At 40.4% G+C, this 16,079-nt stretch overlaps 1 protein-coding gene across 2 annotated transcripts in view; it reads left to right on the plus strand.

The window, feature by feature from the left end:
* Nucleotides 1-16,079, plus strand: part of USP31 (ubiquitin specific peptidase 31) — a 61,867-nt gene that overhangs the window by 13,260 nt on the left and 32,528 nt on the right. For both annotated transcript variants that reach the window (XM_084765065.1, XM_084765066.1), the window contains exons 2-6: nt 11,222-11,359; nt 12,554-12,642; nt 12,736-12,828; nt 13,544-13,679; nt 15,874-16,018. In XM_084765065.1, coding sequence (XP_084621191.1) covers nt 11,222-11,359; nt 12,554-12,642; nt 12,736-12,828; nt 13,544-13,679; nt 15,874-16,018 — 601 coding nt within the window. The remainder of the gene's footprint in view (nt 1-11,221; nt 11,360-12,553; nt 12,643-12,735; nt 12,829-13,543; nt 13,680-15,873; nt 16,019-16,079) is intronic.

Consider the following 16,079-nt stretch of genomic DNA (forward strand, 5'->3'; position numbering starts at 1 on the left):
TTTCTTCTCTTAGTTATGTTTAAATAACAAAACTAGCTGAGCATTGTGAAAACGTTTCCTTGTGAGGTGAGTATATTGAACCCACATGTGCCTGATTCTCAGCTTTGCTAGTTACCATTTGGTGGCTATTCTTATTTAATAACCATTGCCTTTCTTCCTACTGACTTGAAGTAAATCCCAAGAGTGTTTGCTTCATTACTAGTTCAGTATCTGTCTTGTGTTTTATTATCCACCTAAGAAACTTAAGATGGATTTTGTAACATCATCTATATTATGTGAGTGTGTGTTTCATAATATTTTACAATTTGCATTTATTAGTATTGAATAAAGTCCTAAATTGTTTTTGGATTGATTAGTCACTTAGTTCTCTCATAATTTTTTATTTTTTCCTCTTGTAATTTATGTGTTGAGTGGACTGTTTATGCTATGAGTGTTTTTGAGATTATTTGTGTTTAAAAAGACAAAGTTTTAAAAATTTCAAACTGAGGCTGGCAAGATGACTCAGTGGGTAAAATCACTTGCAGCAAGTTATCCTAGACTTACACACACACACACACACACACACACACACACACACACACACACACACACACACACACACACACACACACCAGTGATGAAATAGAATTTCAAACTGTTGTGAGTTAATGTGGAGTACATATGAAATATTAGAAAAATGAAACTAAACAGTGAGATGGCACGGTGGGTAAGCACTAGCTGTCAGTCTAAGTTCCATCCCTGGAACCCACATGCTAGAAGGAGCTAACTGACTCTGTACCACATGTGTTCACATATGAGCACATACAATAAGTAAATAATTATAAAAAATTTTAAATGCTTCCATCTTAAAAAAGAAAGAACAGCTTCAATGAAACTGTTAAACTTATCACAATTATTGTTCATCTGTACATATTTCTTTGTAAGTGTTTAATACTAGCTTCTGCATTGCATGGTCATGTTTTGAAGACTTCTGTTCTGGAGATTTCTATAGTCTTTTTGTGATGTATTCATGAGCCTCAGTTGAAATGGTTCTTTATCCTTATTTCTTATAAAAATGTTGCCTCCCTTTTATGGTGAAGTTCCCTTGTGTCAGTGGTTCTGTAAAGCTCCCTCAGGGTATCTGTTCTCTTTGGCTGTGTCTTTTGTAATATTGGCAGTCATTGGTAATTATTCCCCATTCCACTAATTCATTAAGGGCTGAAGAATGATGACACTACTTCTGGCATTCATTTTTGTATGTTTTAGCTGTGAGCACTTCTACAGAGACTCTTGTCCTCTTCAGTTCTTTGCTTACCCTAGTGTGTATGTTGTGAAAAAAAGAGTAAATGCTTGCCAGGCACGGTGGCACATGCCTGTAATCCCAGCACTCAGGAGGCAGAGGCAGGCGGATCACTGAGTTAGAGGCCAGCCTGTTCTACAAAATGAGTCTAGGACAGCCAGAGCTATTACACAGAGAAACCCTGTCTCAAAAAACCAAAGAATAAAGAGTACATGCTTAATACACTCTCTTTATCTCCCAATTTTAAAAATAATTGATTTCTTAATGTGATTAGTTTTTATAACATTATGAACTCATAGGATTAATATATTTTCTCTAAATCATAATGTTATAATTACTTACCCTCACCCCCTGCCATTTTAGAGTTTCCCTTTACTCATGAGCTTAGGCAGTCTCTCTGACTTGTCTTCCCAGGTACTGGGGCATGTGCTGCCACACTTGGCTACTCCTAAGCCTCCTTGATCCTTAAATTTCTGGTCATTTTTGGCCAATAGGATACGTCCCTTTGACATAATACATGTTGTTGGCAATATCAAACCAGGATGTAAGAAGTTAGGATGTTCTGGCTTATTTTGGATATTATACCATATCTGGATTCATCCAGTTTGTTTAAGGGATACTGGGTCCTCAGTGCAGTTAGTACTGAGATACCACACTCTAGGGATGTATGGTTTTAAAGCTAGATCATGAGTTTAAATCCTAGTTATGGGTTTTAGGGGTATTTGTGTAATTCTGTTGGATTAACCCCTGTGTCTCCTTTCTCCTTCACAGGAGGTCCTTTTTACAGCATGTGGATTCTTGTTCCTTATCATACTGTATCGCAGTAATAATCCAGTGCTGCTGCTAACAAGGAGCATTTGAAACAGTCTAGATCCCGTGAGGGAGGGTGGGGTCCATTACTGTGTTTGAAAGTCACTTGGAGTAATTCCCAGTGTGGGTTTCGTTGTTAACTGAATATAAAGTTAAAATCCTGCTTTGCTTTTGATTTTAAGAGATTGCTATCTAAAATTTACTTTTATTGCACTATTATGTGAAAAGTATAATTTGTGACTTGAAGTCACCTCTGCAAAGTATGATGTATAAAAGTTTAGCATTTTCTCCAATCCTTACATTCTGTTCTTTCTCTCTAACTTGTATGATTTATTCTTCCATTGTTCAAATACAAGTAGAAGTGTGTGTGTGGTTTGCATTGAATTTTTTTCTCTTGGACTTGGGTAAATGTTGGTTGCATGTGTCTGTGTGTTTGTGCCTGTCTTATGTGAGGAGTACACAACGCCTGCAGTTTGCCCTGCACAGGGGGCTATTCTATGTTCCTTACCGTAGTATAAGGCAGATATGCACAGTGTCATGTGCTTTATAGATTATGTAAAGAACATCACTTTTTTTTGTTTGTTTATCCACTTTACATCCTGGTGGTAGCCCCATCCTCCCTCTCCTCATGGTCCCACCCTCCCTCCCTCGCTGCTCTCCTCCCTCCCCTATTGCTCAGAAAAGGGGAGTCTCCCTTTGCATCCAACTAGCTCTTCAAGTCACATGAAGACTGAGCATGTCCTCTTCCCCTGTGGCCTGGCAAGGCAGTTCTGCCAGGGGGATTTTGATTTAAAAAAAACAACAAAAAACTAGAAACAAAGTCCATGTCAGATACAGGACCCACATGAAGCCTGAGCTGCCCAACAGCTACATCTGTGTAGGGGCCTCGATCCAGTGCGTGCATGATTCTTGGTTGGTGCTTTAGTCTCAGCAAGGCCCTCTGGGCCCTGGTTAGTTGGCTCTGTTGGTCTTTTTTCAGGGGTCGGCTCTCCCATGGGGTAGGTCTTGAGTTGGGTCAGGTATTGGTTAGACAGTCTCGATCTCTGCTCTATCTTTACCCTAGCACAGACTCCAAGTAGCAGGGGCCGTAGAGACTGAAGAGGACTGACTCCCCCTACCTAGACAAGACTTCTAGTAGAGGAAGGGGAACAGCAACTCACAGAAACTTTGACTTAAAATGTACCCTGCCTACAAGGTATCACTCTTTTCTGACTCCACAGGCTTTCCTTTGCTAAGTATTTATATACTCTTCCATTTAGTGTCCTCATACTTTAGGGAGATGACCAAGACTTAGTCAAAGTAGAGTTGATCAAAATTGGGTCAGACCAGACCTAGGCTATGGGAAGATTCTAAATTGTCCTTTCACTGGAAAACAAAAAACACAAATGGGGGCTCTTCATCTGGGCTGGTTTTAGTGAGATCACATTGTGAGGTTGAATGTGCAGAGAGACTTTGTCTTACTGAAACTGAGGAGTTGGTCTGGTTTGACTGTCAAGCATGCCATGTGGAGTGTGGAGAGATGACTTAACATCATTCTTAACCCACTTAAGATTTAGTGGGTTTACCCTGGGTTTATGCATTTATAAATGTATGACATATAGTGAAACTTTATGGATCTGCTTAGGAATAAGATCTCTTGGTTACTCCTAATAGATGTTTTAGCTCTAAAGGCACGGTAAAAGAAAAAGGTTTCAAAGCAAGAATATTTTTACACTAGTTTGGATTCCTTGTTTAAAAAAGGTTAGTTAGAAACACAGAGAGTCAGCATCTCCAAAGAGGAGTGTGTGTGTGTGTGTGTGTGTGTGTGTGTGTGTGTGTGTGTCTGTCTGTCTGTCTGTCTGTCTGTGCGTGCGTATGTGTGTGTATGTGTGTTCATTTTTTTTTTTTTTGGTACAGTTCTTTCCTTTAATGGGTTCCAGGGATTGAACTCAGGTTGTCAATCTTACACAGCAATCGTCTTTACCTGCTAAGCTTTTTCACTGGCCCTCTAGACTATATTAGTATAGGAAAAATGCATCTGAAATACAATGGAAACAGATGAACAAAGATTTATTTAAAATTAGCAATTAAACTTCCAGAAGCTTCTGGGTGAGTATAGCTGTTGTTAAGTTTTAAAACCCATTGTAGTCTTCATGGCAGTTGACATTCACTGTGAGAAAACTTAAGCTCTTGTGTGAGCTGCAGTTGAAACATTGGGTTACAGTTGTTGCAAGGTGCTTTGTTTTATTAATGAAAGATCATGAACAGAAATGTTTTAAGGTTGATTGCTGTTGGCTTTAGACAGACTACTTACTTCATAGTTCTCTCAAATTTTATTTCTGCTTCTGTTTTTGCTTTTGTTTTTGTCTCCACATAGCTCTGGCTGACCTGGAAATCGCTATGTAGACCAGGCTGGCCTTAAACCTGCAGTGATCCTGCACCTGCCTCTGCCTCCGCCTCCTGAGTGGTGGGGTTAAAGGTGTGCACCATCACATCACAGGTTTTCCTTTGTGAATTTTGTAGGAAATAACACCTAAAAATAAGTACTCTGAACCCAATACAGTACAGGCACTCCACCAATCTCCACAGTTAAGATTGTCTTAAGTAACGTAATGCAGTTATGAGGGGCTTCTTGAGCTTCTCATACGGTTTGGTGATTTAAAAAGTGGAATCAGCTTTGGTCTCAGTCTGATTTCACTTTAAAAGTAGAGTCATTAAAACATTACACTTGACAAAAACTTGGAACTCTCAGGCTGTGCCGTAGACTAATGACGTTGCTTCTCTGCGCTGCAGTTAGGACATAAACACTGTTTGGGTGATTTGGCTTGGTTTCCCAGATGACTGTGATGTGCAACCAGGGTTGGGAATCTGTGCTTTAGATATCTTCCTTTTCCTTGTTTTCAGGGTTATTATGTAGGACCATAGAATAAATCTACTTTCACGATTTTGAAAACTCACACAGCAGAATCTGCATAATTTTTCTTTGCCCTCACCAGAGCCCCTACATGTCCCTACTTCATCCTTCTGAGGTAAAGGAGTAGGTCAGAGGTTGGGGTGGAGGCATTTCAGTTTGTAAGAAGGTCAAGACGTAGGGTTTGTCTGCCAGAGCCTGTGGCCAGATTTGTATGGATAGGCCAAAAGGCCTCCACAGTGGAAGTGAAGGTGAGGGAATAGGTGAAGGGCACGCTACTGTTTGGTCATGGCTGCATTCTGGACCTCGTGTGGCATACTGCTATGTGAGTTCTTTATCTTTCTTACTGTTTCCTCATCCTTCTAATATGTTTTACAATACTCACCCATTCACACAAATATCATCTCTCAAAGCTTAGTTATTCTTCATTAAATTAGTTGGTATCCCAAAAGTCAGATTCAAAAGATCAACTGTTTTCAAGCAAATGCTTATTTCTAGTGTTAGTTTAGAAACCAAATTCCTCTTTAGGTACTATCTGTGAATCTAGATACTCAAATTTCATATATTTCTTTCTCTAAAATTGTGGATACACATTGAGTTTGTTTGTTTGTTTTTTATCTGAAATACTGGAATGAGAAGTGTTTGAGGTTCCAGATTTGGTTTTGGAATTTGGAGTATTTGTTTATATATAATGAGATATCTTGGGGATGGGCGCTATGTGGAATAGACATGGATCTCTGGGCCTTGCTGGCTCCTAGCCTAATTCTAGGTTCACAAGAATAAGGAAGATGCCAGGAGGATGGTGGTGAATGCATTTAGTCCTAGCACTGGGGAGGCAGAGGCAGGTAGAGCTTTGGGTTTGAGGCCCAGTGTGATCTATATAGTTATTTCAAGACAAAGCAGGGTGACATGAGGCACTATTTTGAGAAAGGGCGGGCGAGGCGTACATAGAGGGGGACATGGCAGGACCTTTGACATCCTGTGGCCTCTGCACCTGCACGGACATACACACTGCACGTATATGCATGTATACTATACTATATGTCATTTATACACACACACACACACACACACACACACACACACACACACACACACACATTTTGGACTAGAAATGCTCAACCTACATAGTTGTCCATCTGAATTCTGTGATTTTTTTAAACGTTCTGTTCACTAATTTTGTGTGTATGTGAATGTCAGAGGACATGTAGGGAGAGTCATTTCTCTTCTTCTGTCATGTGGATCCCAGGTATCAAACTCAGATTTATCTGCCTTTACCTGTTGAGCCATGCTGTTGTGCCAGCTCCCCACACCCATGGGAAATAAATTCCATTCTCCTTCGGGCAAAGATAGTAGATAGTGATTGTTTTGATGAATCTTACAAACCACTTTGTCCCCAGAAGAGTAGCCCAACTCCTGGTCAGTCAGTCATATCAGACCAATATTGTGCTATCTGTTTCCTATGAGAAGAAGTCAATATAATTACTGTGTTGTCTTTGTCTTGGAATCAGGTAAAGAATGTTTGGGACCAGTCATTGTCTTCCCTGGGGCATGAGATGTTGCTGCCTGTTTGTGGGGCTGTATGAAGATTTATCCTTGTCGAACCTCATGTCTGGAGGTGTATAGCTCCTGCGGTGTAGACTTTATTTTGAGCTATATGTTCCTAACTCATTCTTTTTGTTCCAAGGGGAAAATACTGTTACTCATTTTACAAGATGTTATGAAAGTGTTGCAAGTGTTTTTGACTTTTATTTGGTGTCATCAATTTAGACAATTGATGTAACTATATAGTAGGATATATAGGACTTAAGCCATAGACTCGGTTTAATATTTTCCAAGCAGAAATACTCAGATTATATAAAACAGACACAAGTATATGAAGTTAAGTTTATTGCAGTATATTGCATAATTTAAAAATATTTTATTTATTTATTTTATGTATGAGCACTCTATCTATGTGTACTCCTGCATGCCAGAAGAGAACATCAGATTGCAGTATAGATGGTTGTAAGCCACCATGTGGTTGCTGGGAATTTAATTTAGTACCCTCTGGCTGAGCAGACTGTGCTCTTAGCTGCTGAGCCATCTCTCCAGCCCCATTATTGCATAATTTTAATGCTTTAATATATGTTATTATTCAGGTGATAGTGATAGTCAACTATAAAAAAACTTCAAAAATACAGTGACTAAGTTTAGGTCATTAAATAAATTAAGGTTTAATAGTGAAAAAGAGTCTTAGAAGGCAAATCAAGGTAGGATCAGATATGACTTAGACCACAGCTATAGAGGTTGAGCCAGTCAATGGTTTTGACCATTAGCTTCTCTCCTACTTGCTCATTCAGTGAATTAGCTATCTCTGGTGGCACTTAGGGGACTTGTGTTTTTTGTTTTGTTTTTCTGAGGCACTATTTAGTTGGCTCTTATTCTCTTATTTTGTTTTGTCTGGGGGAAGAGGTAAATAGTCTCTTGTGTGTCTTTGTGAGATGCCACCATGTTGAGGGGCTAAAAGTGGCAGAAAGTGGAGCTTTTGTGTTAGTTCAATGGGATTTCCTTTTCCTTTAGTCCGTGATATGGTGATTGAGGGTGGGGTTGACCCAGGATGGATTTTGCCCTAATTAGGTTTGTATTAGTTCAGTTGTTTGTTTAGTCTTGCTTGACAACTATCTTGCTAAACAATCTAGTACAGTATCTTGGTACACAGTGAGTGTAGATGAATTGAAGGATTAGTGGTAAGAAGCATAAGCAAACTTAATGCAATCTTGATTTAAAAAAATTAAATGTTGATGTGGCCCTGTAATTTCAGAGGCTGCGGTATGTAAAGTTTCACTGATAGATAATGAAGATTGTGATTTTGGTTAGGTTGTTTCTGGGATATACAAGCTAAAGAAAATAAGAGATGTGATCAGGACAGAAGGTTGCTGAGCTTCTGTCAATTTCTAAGACCTAGCTGTACACTGTATCTCTCTCATGATACATAAGACCTCTTAGCAGCTGGTCTTTAATTCCTCTGTAAAGCAAACCATGCAGACTGGTGGAAATGGTTTCTTGTCCTGTCTCTAGTTATCCTTTGCTTGATTCTGTTACCTGACCCCTCACCTGTCCAGAGAATTCCTCTACTTTCTGAATCTCCCCTCTTTGAGCTGAAGAATGTTGTTCAGCTCTCTCCTTTCCGTTAGCTGCTTCTCTCTAGATGCTCAGAGTCTTTCCTCGCTTGCACAACTCCAGCTTCTGGGGTGTGAAGAATGGCCAGCGGAAGCTGCTCAGTGTCCTTACTTCTGCTTTACTCCTTTTGGGTAGATACGTGCTTCCCTGAGATCAAATGGGCAAGGGACCGTTTTGTTAGACAAGTTAGAGGATGGACATCCCAGCGTTGGTGTTACCTGACTTTTCTGTAGTGTTTTGCATTGTTGCTTCTATCTCCTTGAAGTTCTGTTTTGGCTCAGTTTGTGTGAACTCCCTTGACCAGTCTCATTTCTGTTTATTAGGCTCATGTTTGTGGAGATTCTGGCCTGGTGGCTGCTCTTCATACTAGATGCCTCGGGTTTTCTGCTCATTTGATATTCATATGCCTTTCTGGTTTAAACCATTCACCTAGATCTTTTTCCCGAGCACCATGTGCAGCCTCATTTGGGGTGATAAATAGGTGCCTCAAGCTCGGCTTGTTCAGAACTATGGTCCCTCATTTCCAGGTTTATTTCTGATCATTACCTAAGTCAGAAATAAAAAACCTTGATGACATTCTTTGTTCTCTCTTTAGCGTCACTGACCTAGTATCACCAGTTATCTATCTCCATTCTTCTACTGTGCATATCATTGGCTTTGTTTTGATGCTCCTAAGTGAAGGAACACAAGCCTTCACATTTCACAGTGCAGATGTCAAGTGTGTAAGTGCTCCAGGGGCACTGACAAGGCAGAGATTGAGAAGGCTGAATCCTAACCACTAGACTACCAGGGAAAAAGTAGAAATAGAGCAAGAAAGAGGTCTGCCCTCTGCTGGGAGAAGTTAGGTAGTGTGTAAAGGCAGTCCTGTCCCTGTCCTTTTATGTTGTTTCTGGATAGCATCCATGTAGTAATCTCTAAGCTCTGTTTGTTATCAGGTCCTCCCTCCACTATTTTTTTCTTGAAGGCAGAGTCAGTCTCTGTAGTCCAGGCTGGCCTTGAACTCACAGCAGTGCTCTTGTCCCAGACTCCCAAGTGCTGAGATATGAGATATGAACAACCATATTTGGCTTCCCTCTCTTGTTTGCTGACAAGTTTTGCTGGTGTCACATGTATTATTTCTAACATCTCTTTGACTCTTCCTCCCAAACAGAATCTCAGATATTTTATAATCAACTTTTTTGGTTATTTACGTGTAATTGTCATCAAGCTATGACAGCTCTTCACAATCAAATTGCAGCCTGTTCTTTTTTTGGTCATCGTCGTTGTCATCGCCGTCATCATCATCGAGACAGGGTTTCTCTGTGTAGCCTTAGCTGTCCTGGACTCACTTTATAGACCAGGCTGGCTTCAAACTCACAGAGATCCGCCTGCCTCTGCCTCCCTGAGTGCTGGGATTACAAGCATGCACTATTATGCCTGACTTTATGATTTTTCTTAATTTGGATACATAACAGGAAGTTTGTGCTTCTCTGTGTGTGCGGGTGTACCTGTGCGATGTGTGTGGAAATGTACACACACCATGACACCTCTGTGGAGGTCAGAGAACAACTCTGTGGGATTAGTTTGCTTCTCTTTACTCACCTCTACATGCTTTTGGGGATCAGAATCAGGTTGCCAGGCTTATATGGCAATGCCTGCTGAGCCATCTCTCTGTCCCTGTTTGAGGTTTGTTGGTTTGCTTTGTCTTTCTTTACCCTTAAAAGTACTGGTAGGTCGGTTCCCTCATGAAACTTGTCATTTGGCTCTTTAGAATTTGTGCTCTTGATTTTCTTGGCCACAGCTCTAATGTTTTTATCTTGGTCTTCTCCTTTGATGTCCCCCCACGTCTAAATATATGTGTCTTCTGAGTTTTCTCCTCTGGCTTGACATCACTGGGCAATCTCAGTAGTATTTGTGATTACTCATCTTTTGGCTTCTGTATTTTTGTCTTTAGTGTGGATTCTTGCACTGAGCCGAGATGTGCACTTTCTCAGCTATCTGCCCTGTTTTCTCTTAGAGGCACCACAGAGAGAGCTTCAGGGTCATTGGATTTGAAAGAGAACTCATCACCGTCTTTCCTTTCCCCTGTACTGATGTAGGTAAAATCTACCCTCTGGAAGACGTGGGTGCCTGGGAGGCCTGTTTCCTAACTCTATTTTAATTGGGCTACAATTTCTACTGATTATGACCCATTTCTAAATCTCTTGCAAACTTGCCTTCTCATGTATGTCTTCACAGCGTTCTCTAAGACTCATGTTTCTTTCCTCATTTTGTTTCCTACCTGCTTTACCACTGTGCACCCCACTACTCCAAATTAAATACTCATAGCTAACGTTGGAGTGCTCACTTGTCTTATTTATATGTAAAGTGTCTTGCGTGCATCGTTCTTCTTTAACAGTCCCCACAAGTCACTTCCTTTTACTTTAGAACAGTCCACCTTCTCTTCTCAGAGCACATCGGCTTAGCCAGTTCACTCAGAACCATTTCCTGGCTTCCTGTGTCATCTTTAGTTTGCTTTTAAAATCCTTCTGAGCCACTCTTGTCTTTACTCATTCCTCTTGCTCTGCCTTGCAGACCTGTACTTTCAGGTCTATTGAACTTCTTGGACTTTCTTAAAGGTGTCATACTTTCTTACCACTTTGTGTGTTTAAATGCGTAGCCCCTACTTTGATCCCTTTGAAGGGTAGACCCTTTAAAGCTTAAGTGACACCTCTTGGGATGTCATCATTGTCTTCTAGCTCTTTCTCTAGCCTGTGTTCTACTCCTGTGACACCCTCTCTGTACAACTGCTATATTAATAAAAAAATGTATTCCTAAACTTTTAATTTTTAGGATAATTTCAGGCTTACAGAAAAGTCAACAAAAGTAGCATAAGAGTCCTTTAAAAGTCTGTACTAGTTTTCTTGTCATTAACATATCAATGTCACAGCTAAAAAGTGAACTGCTGTTGATAAATTTCATTTATCAGACTATTCCTTGTTTTGTTTTGTTTTCAAAATCTTTTTGGGATACCCTTGAGATTTTGTATTCCTCTTTCAGAATTATGATAGTCTTCCAAGCCAGGAACTCACAGCTGTTTGTGCTGGTTTATTTACTTGCAGAGTATTGTGTCAAAGAATGCTCTGCAATATAGAGGAAATTCCCAACATGATGCCCAGGAGTTTCTGCTGTGGCTTTTGGATCGAGTTCATGAAGACCTTAATCATGCTGTAAAGCAGAGTGGCCAGCCTCCTTTGAAGGTGAGTGCATGTACTCCTTGGGGCAGTCAGGGGACAGGGAAATGGGCAAGGGGACAGGGAAATCTCAAAAATTTCCACTGAGGGCTTGTTGCATTAAGTAGTGACTACCTCTGGGTGAATATAAAACTAAGTGGGACTTTATGGGATGTTTTACCTGGTTGTTGTGCTGGCAGGGTAAGTAAAAGACAACTGTCCCTAAGGAACCTACAGTCTAATGAGGGAACCAGTTGCTTCCTATTCTAATAAAGACACATACTGTGTAGATCAGTAGAACAAATAACACAGTCAGAAGGGAAATGTATGAATATTTCTGCTGTTAGATTTGGATTTGAGCATAGGAATTGGGTCCAGAATGGTCTTACTGAGAAACAGCAGTTCATAGTCAACTTTTCTACATGTAGCCTTAATATGATAGGTAAAGTGGTTCATGCAGTGGGAAGAGTATGTCCCTGTGAGTTTTTGAAGTTTGTGACAAGTCTGATCTGTATTTCAGAATTTCTAGTTTTGGAAAATTGATGATTATTTTAGCTTAAGGTCCTTTTGTTCCTGAAACGCTGCACTGTCATATAACTATGTATACATGACTAGCTGTCACCATATTGAAGCATCCTAGAGGCCAGGCACTTTTACTAGTCCTTGTGTCCTGACATCCCCATTCTCTATATGTGGTAGCAGATTCTTAGTAGTTAGGGGCATAAGAGTTAAGTGAGATGTGACGCAGACTGTGGATTAGCACCAAGGTGAGGATTGAAACATCCTAGGGAAGAGAGCTGCACAGTCTCCTAACAGACTTGAGAATGATGAACATGGTCTGTTAGAGGGAATGAGTCCCTGCAACTTATACGCTATGCGCCGTGTTCTGTTTACTTTAGCACTCTATGTTGCAGAGCTTCTGGGTTCCATATGCAGCTTATAAAGGAAGTTAAATATTTGCGACATTTTAGGTTCAACTTCAATCAAGAATTGGTCCTTTAGCCAGGTGTGGTGGCGCATGCCTTTAATCTCAGTATTTGGGAGGCAGAGGCAGGTGGATCTCTGTGGTCCTCAGAGTGAGTTCAAGATAGCCAAGGTACCCCAAGAAACCCTGTCTCGAAAAACAAAACAAAACAAAACAAAACAAAACAACAACAACAACAAAAAAGAATTGACACTTCAGGCCTGTCAATTGTACTTTGTTTTTTGTTTTTTTTAAAGCCACCATCAGAGACTGATATGATGCCTGAGGGACCCTCTTTTCCTGTGTGTAGCACTTTTGTACAAGAACTTTTTCAAGCCCAGTACAGGTAGGAGCAAATGACATGTTCACTCTTGTTTTGTCTGCCTGACATAGTTCTGTGTGATCTTAGTGTGAATGTTTTACATTTTTGTTTTCAAAGATCTTCTTTGACCTGCCCTCATTGTCAGAAACAGAGCAACACTTTTGACCCTTTCCTGTGTATTTCTTTGCCAATTCCTCTACCACATACAAGGTAAGAATGCATGTGTAAAATTAACAGTTTTCTATGATAGGGCACTTCTTTTTCTGTTAAGGTTTTTCACTTACTTAGTGAGGTAATAGGCTTAATGGTAGTGGACACAAGCCTTGTTAAATTCTTGAAGCTAAATGCCTGTCTGGGTGTTCAGGCTGAGCAGGCACATGAGCGAGGCAAGCCCATGCCATAGTCTTTTTTAAAAAACTGGATGTCCTAGATTCTTTGGAGACCCTCCTTGTACTTATTTATTTCAGCCCTTAAGAGTTTCCAGAAGTTAGGCTGTTTTGAAGGAAAAGAGAACCAATTATGAATATGTTACATGAAAGATATTTTTATGAAGATAGCTTTTCAAAGCTCTTTCAACTTGTTCAGTAGTTTCTAACTGAATGCTTCCCATTTGGCTTCTAAAGAAAGGGGGCGTTAGCTTCAGTTCCTTTTCTTTTTAGATCACAGGCTGGCCTCAAACATAGGTCGCTGAGAATGACTTTGAACTCTCACTCTCCAGCCTTTAGGTTCTAAGTGGTAGTCAGATGCCACTGTTTCAGCTTTACGTCATGCTGGGGGAATGCATGCTGTGCATGGGAGGCAGCTGAGCTATGTCCCAAGCCTTATTTTAGTTTTTGTGTTGATTTCAAGTCAGGTTTGTTTCATTTCTTCCTTATTCTAGCTAAAATAAGTAACTAATGAGAAGATCTGACTTTGATCTGTACAGGCCTCTCTATGTCACTGTAGTGTATCAAGGGAAGTGTTCCCACTGCATGAGGATTGGTGTGGCTGTGCCTCTGTCTGGGACTGTTGCCAGACTTCGGGAAGCCGTGTCCATGGAGACAAAGATCCCCACTGATCAGGTAATAACCTGCTAAGGCCAACTCCACATGAGTCATTAAAGTGTTGTTTTCTGCTTATCTGGGTTTTTTTTTCCTACTCTAGTTTTCTGCCAAATATGTTAGAAATTTAAAACCAGTTGTGTTTAGTGTTGAGGGGAGAAAGGGTGGAGGGAATCCAGACTCAAAGAAGATGGTGTATAGAAAGCCTTTCCCTGCTTCAATTAATCATATTTATAAAAAGAAAAACTGCTTTATGTAAGACATTGTGGCTTTGTTTGTAAAGTGTAATAGCTTAACCTTTCACACTACTCATGTGGCCTTTGACAGAGAGGCTTAGGAGTCCCCTCCATTGCTGTGGGGGTGAGACTGGGCATCTTGCCAGCATGCTGCTGTGTAGATAGTACGTGCTCCTTGTGCTCCTCTTCCAGCCCCTTTGTGGGGCTTGAACCCAGGGCCTCACTCCTGCGTGCAAGTGCACTGTAACTGAGGTGTATCTGCCACCCTTTTTGTTTCCTTACTTACTTGAAGACCAGAGTCTTTTGTTTAGATAGGGGAAAGTTGGGTTTCCCCTTTTGGGGAAGGTGTAGAGGAACATGTCTTTGATAAGTAGTTATATTTAAGTTGACCAAAAAATTCATGTGCCTTTGCATGACTTAACATATTTTACACACAGTTTTTGCTGGCGAAACATTACAAGAAACATTTTTTAGGATTTATAAGGAAGGATGACTTCCTCGTAAAATAGCTTTTCTATGGTTAGCTTTTAGAAGTTGCTATGTAATCACTTGAATAATAAACATATTTTATACTTTGGCCTCATTTGGCCCCATTTGGGCAAATATACTTAAAGCAATATTACCTCAATGTAGCGAATCTCCTATTTTCTTAGGCTGAGTACTGGCACAATGGTGAAGTGTTGATCTTTTCTTTATGCTGCTGCTTGGTTCTTTTTCTCTCCAGGATGAGGGAGGGCAGAGAGAAGAGAGGTCTTGATATCCAAGGCAAATGCAGCTGTGTCTGTAAAGCCTCAGTGCTGTCACACTCTTTTCACGTGTGGCATCAATTAGTGATGTGATGACTAGTTTGCTTTAGCTCGCAGCTTTCTGGAGAGGTGAATGCTCACCAGGAGAAAAGCAGTACAAGCATAAATCCCTTAGAAAGAAATGTGGGAGGAACATTTTCCCCCCTTGGGCCATTTGTGAAACAGACCACAGGCCTTTCCACCTCATAGACTTGTTAATATTGGTACTAGTTGGGCAGGGGGACTGACAGCTGGCCCCTTTGGAAAAGGCCCTGTTCAAGGTCACCTGGCTGGCCAGTGGCAGACCTGACCTAGAAACTTCTCTTGCTCTGCCCTGTCTAGTTCTTTTGCATTGGACAGTGCTGCTGAGCATGTAGCTGAAGCCCTGAATGTAGCCATTGTTTTCTTCCCTGTCTTTCGTTTTTCTGTTTCATCATAAAAATATAACTTAGAAATTAAAAGGGTCTTAAGTATCAGTGGTAAGAAAGTCACTAACTTCAGTGCTGTATTATGTAGTGTTCTTTAGATTCTTTTTTTTTTTTCTGGGAGTATCCTACAATCTTTTCTAAAAGTAGTTATATATATATATATCTATATCATTCTTAGCTTTGCTTTTGATTTACTTAGGGCTTAGCTTCATAATGCAGGTATATACTGGTCATCCTTTCTAGTAGCTTCCTGAATCACTAGGGCTGATTTAACTAGTTACTATCTTTGGGCACTTGAGTTGACTTTATGTGTTCTAATATAGACAGTCATGGTCATTTGACTTTTTTTTTTTTTTAATCTGAAAAAAGAGACTTTAATGATACGAAAGAATGTCTTAGATTCAGATGTAGACTGCCCTCTCCATGAGACTGAAAACATGTAGAACCTTAGGTCTCTTTTGCCATCCTCCTGTGAAACAGAAGAATGAGTAATTCTGTTATTATCACCCATCCTCCAACATGGAGGAGATCTGGATTTAGTGCCATAGAGTTCTGGATTCAGAGTATATTGCTAGACAGTTGCAGAGGCTACTATACTTCTAAGAGTCTCTCATTACCAGCAAATAATATAGTCCTGGGAGGTATCTAATAGCCCCCACTGAGAATTACCAACTTGATGCTCTTATGAAGGTCAGCGTAGGATTGGAAGATCTTTTTATATTGAATTTCCAGTTACCCAGCTGTTCACATTTTCCCCATTTTTTAGATTGTGTTGACGGAAATGTACTATGATGGGTTCCATCGTTCCTTTAGTGACACGGATGACCTGGAGACGGTTCATGAAAGTGATTGCATTTTTGCCTTTGAGACTCCAGAAATATTTAGGCCTGAAGGAATTCTCAGTCAAAGAGGTAAATGGTCATGTCTCTATAATGCACCTGAGTTTACAGATTTGACCACAGTGGGCATTGA

The sequence above is a fragment of the Acomys minous genome (assembly GCF_964271855.1).
Source record: "Acomys minous genome assembly, chromosome: 2".
In the NCBI taxonomy this organism is placed as follows: Eukaryota; Metazoa; Chordata; class Mammalia; order Rodentia; family Muridae; genus Acomys; species Acomys minous.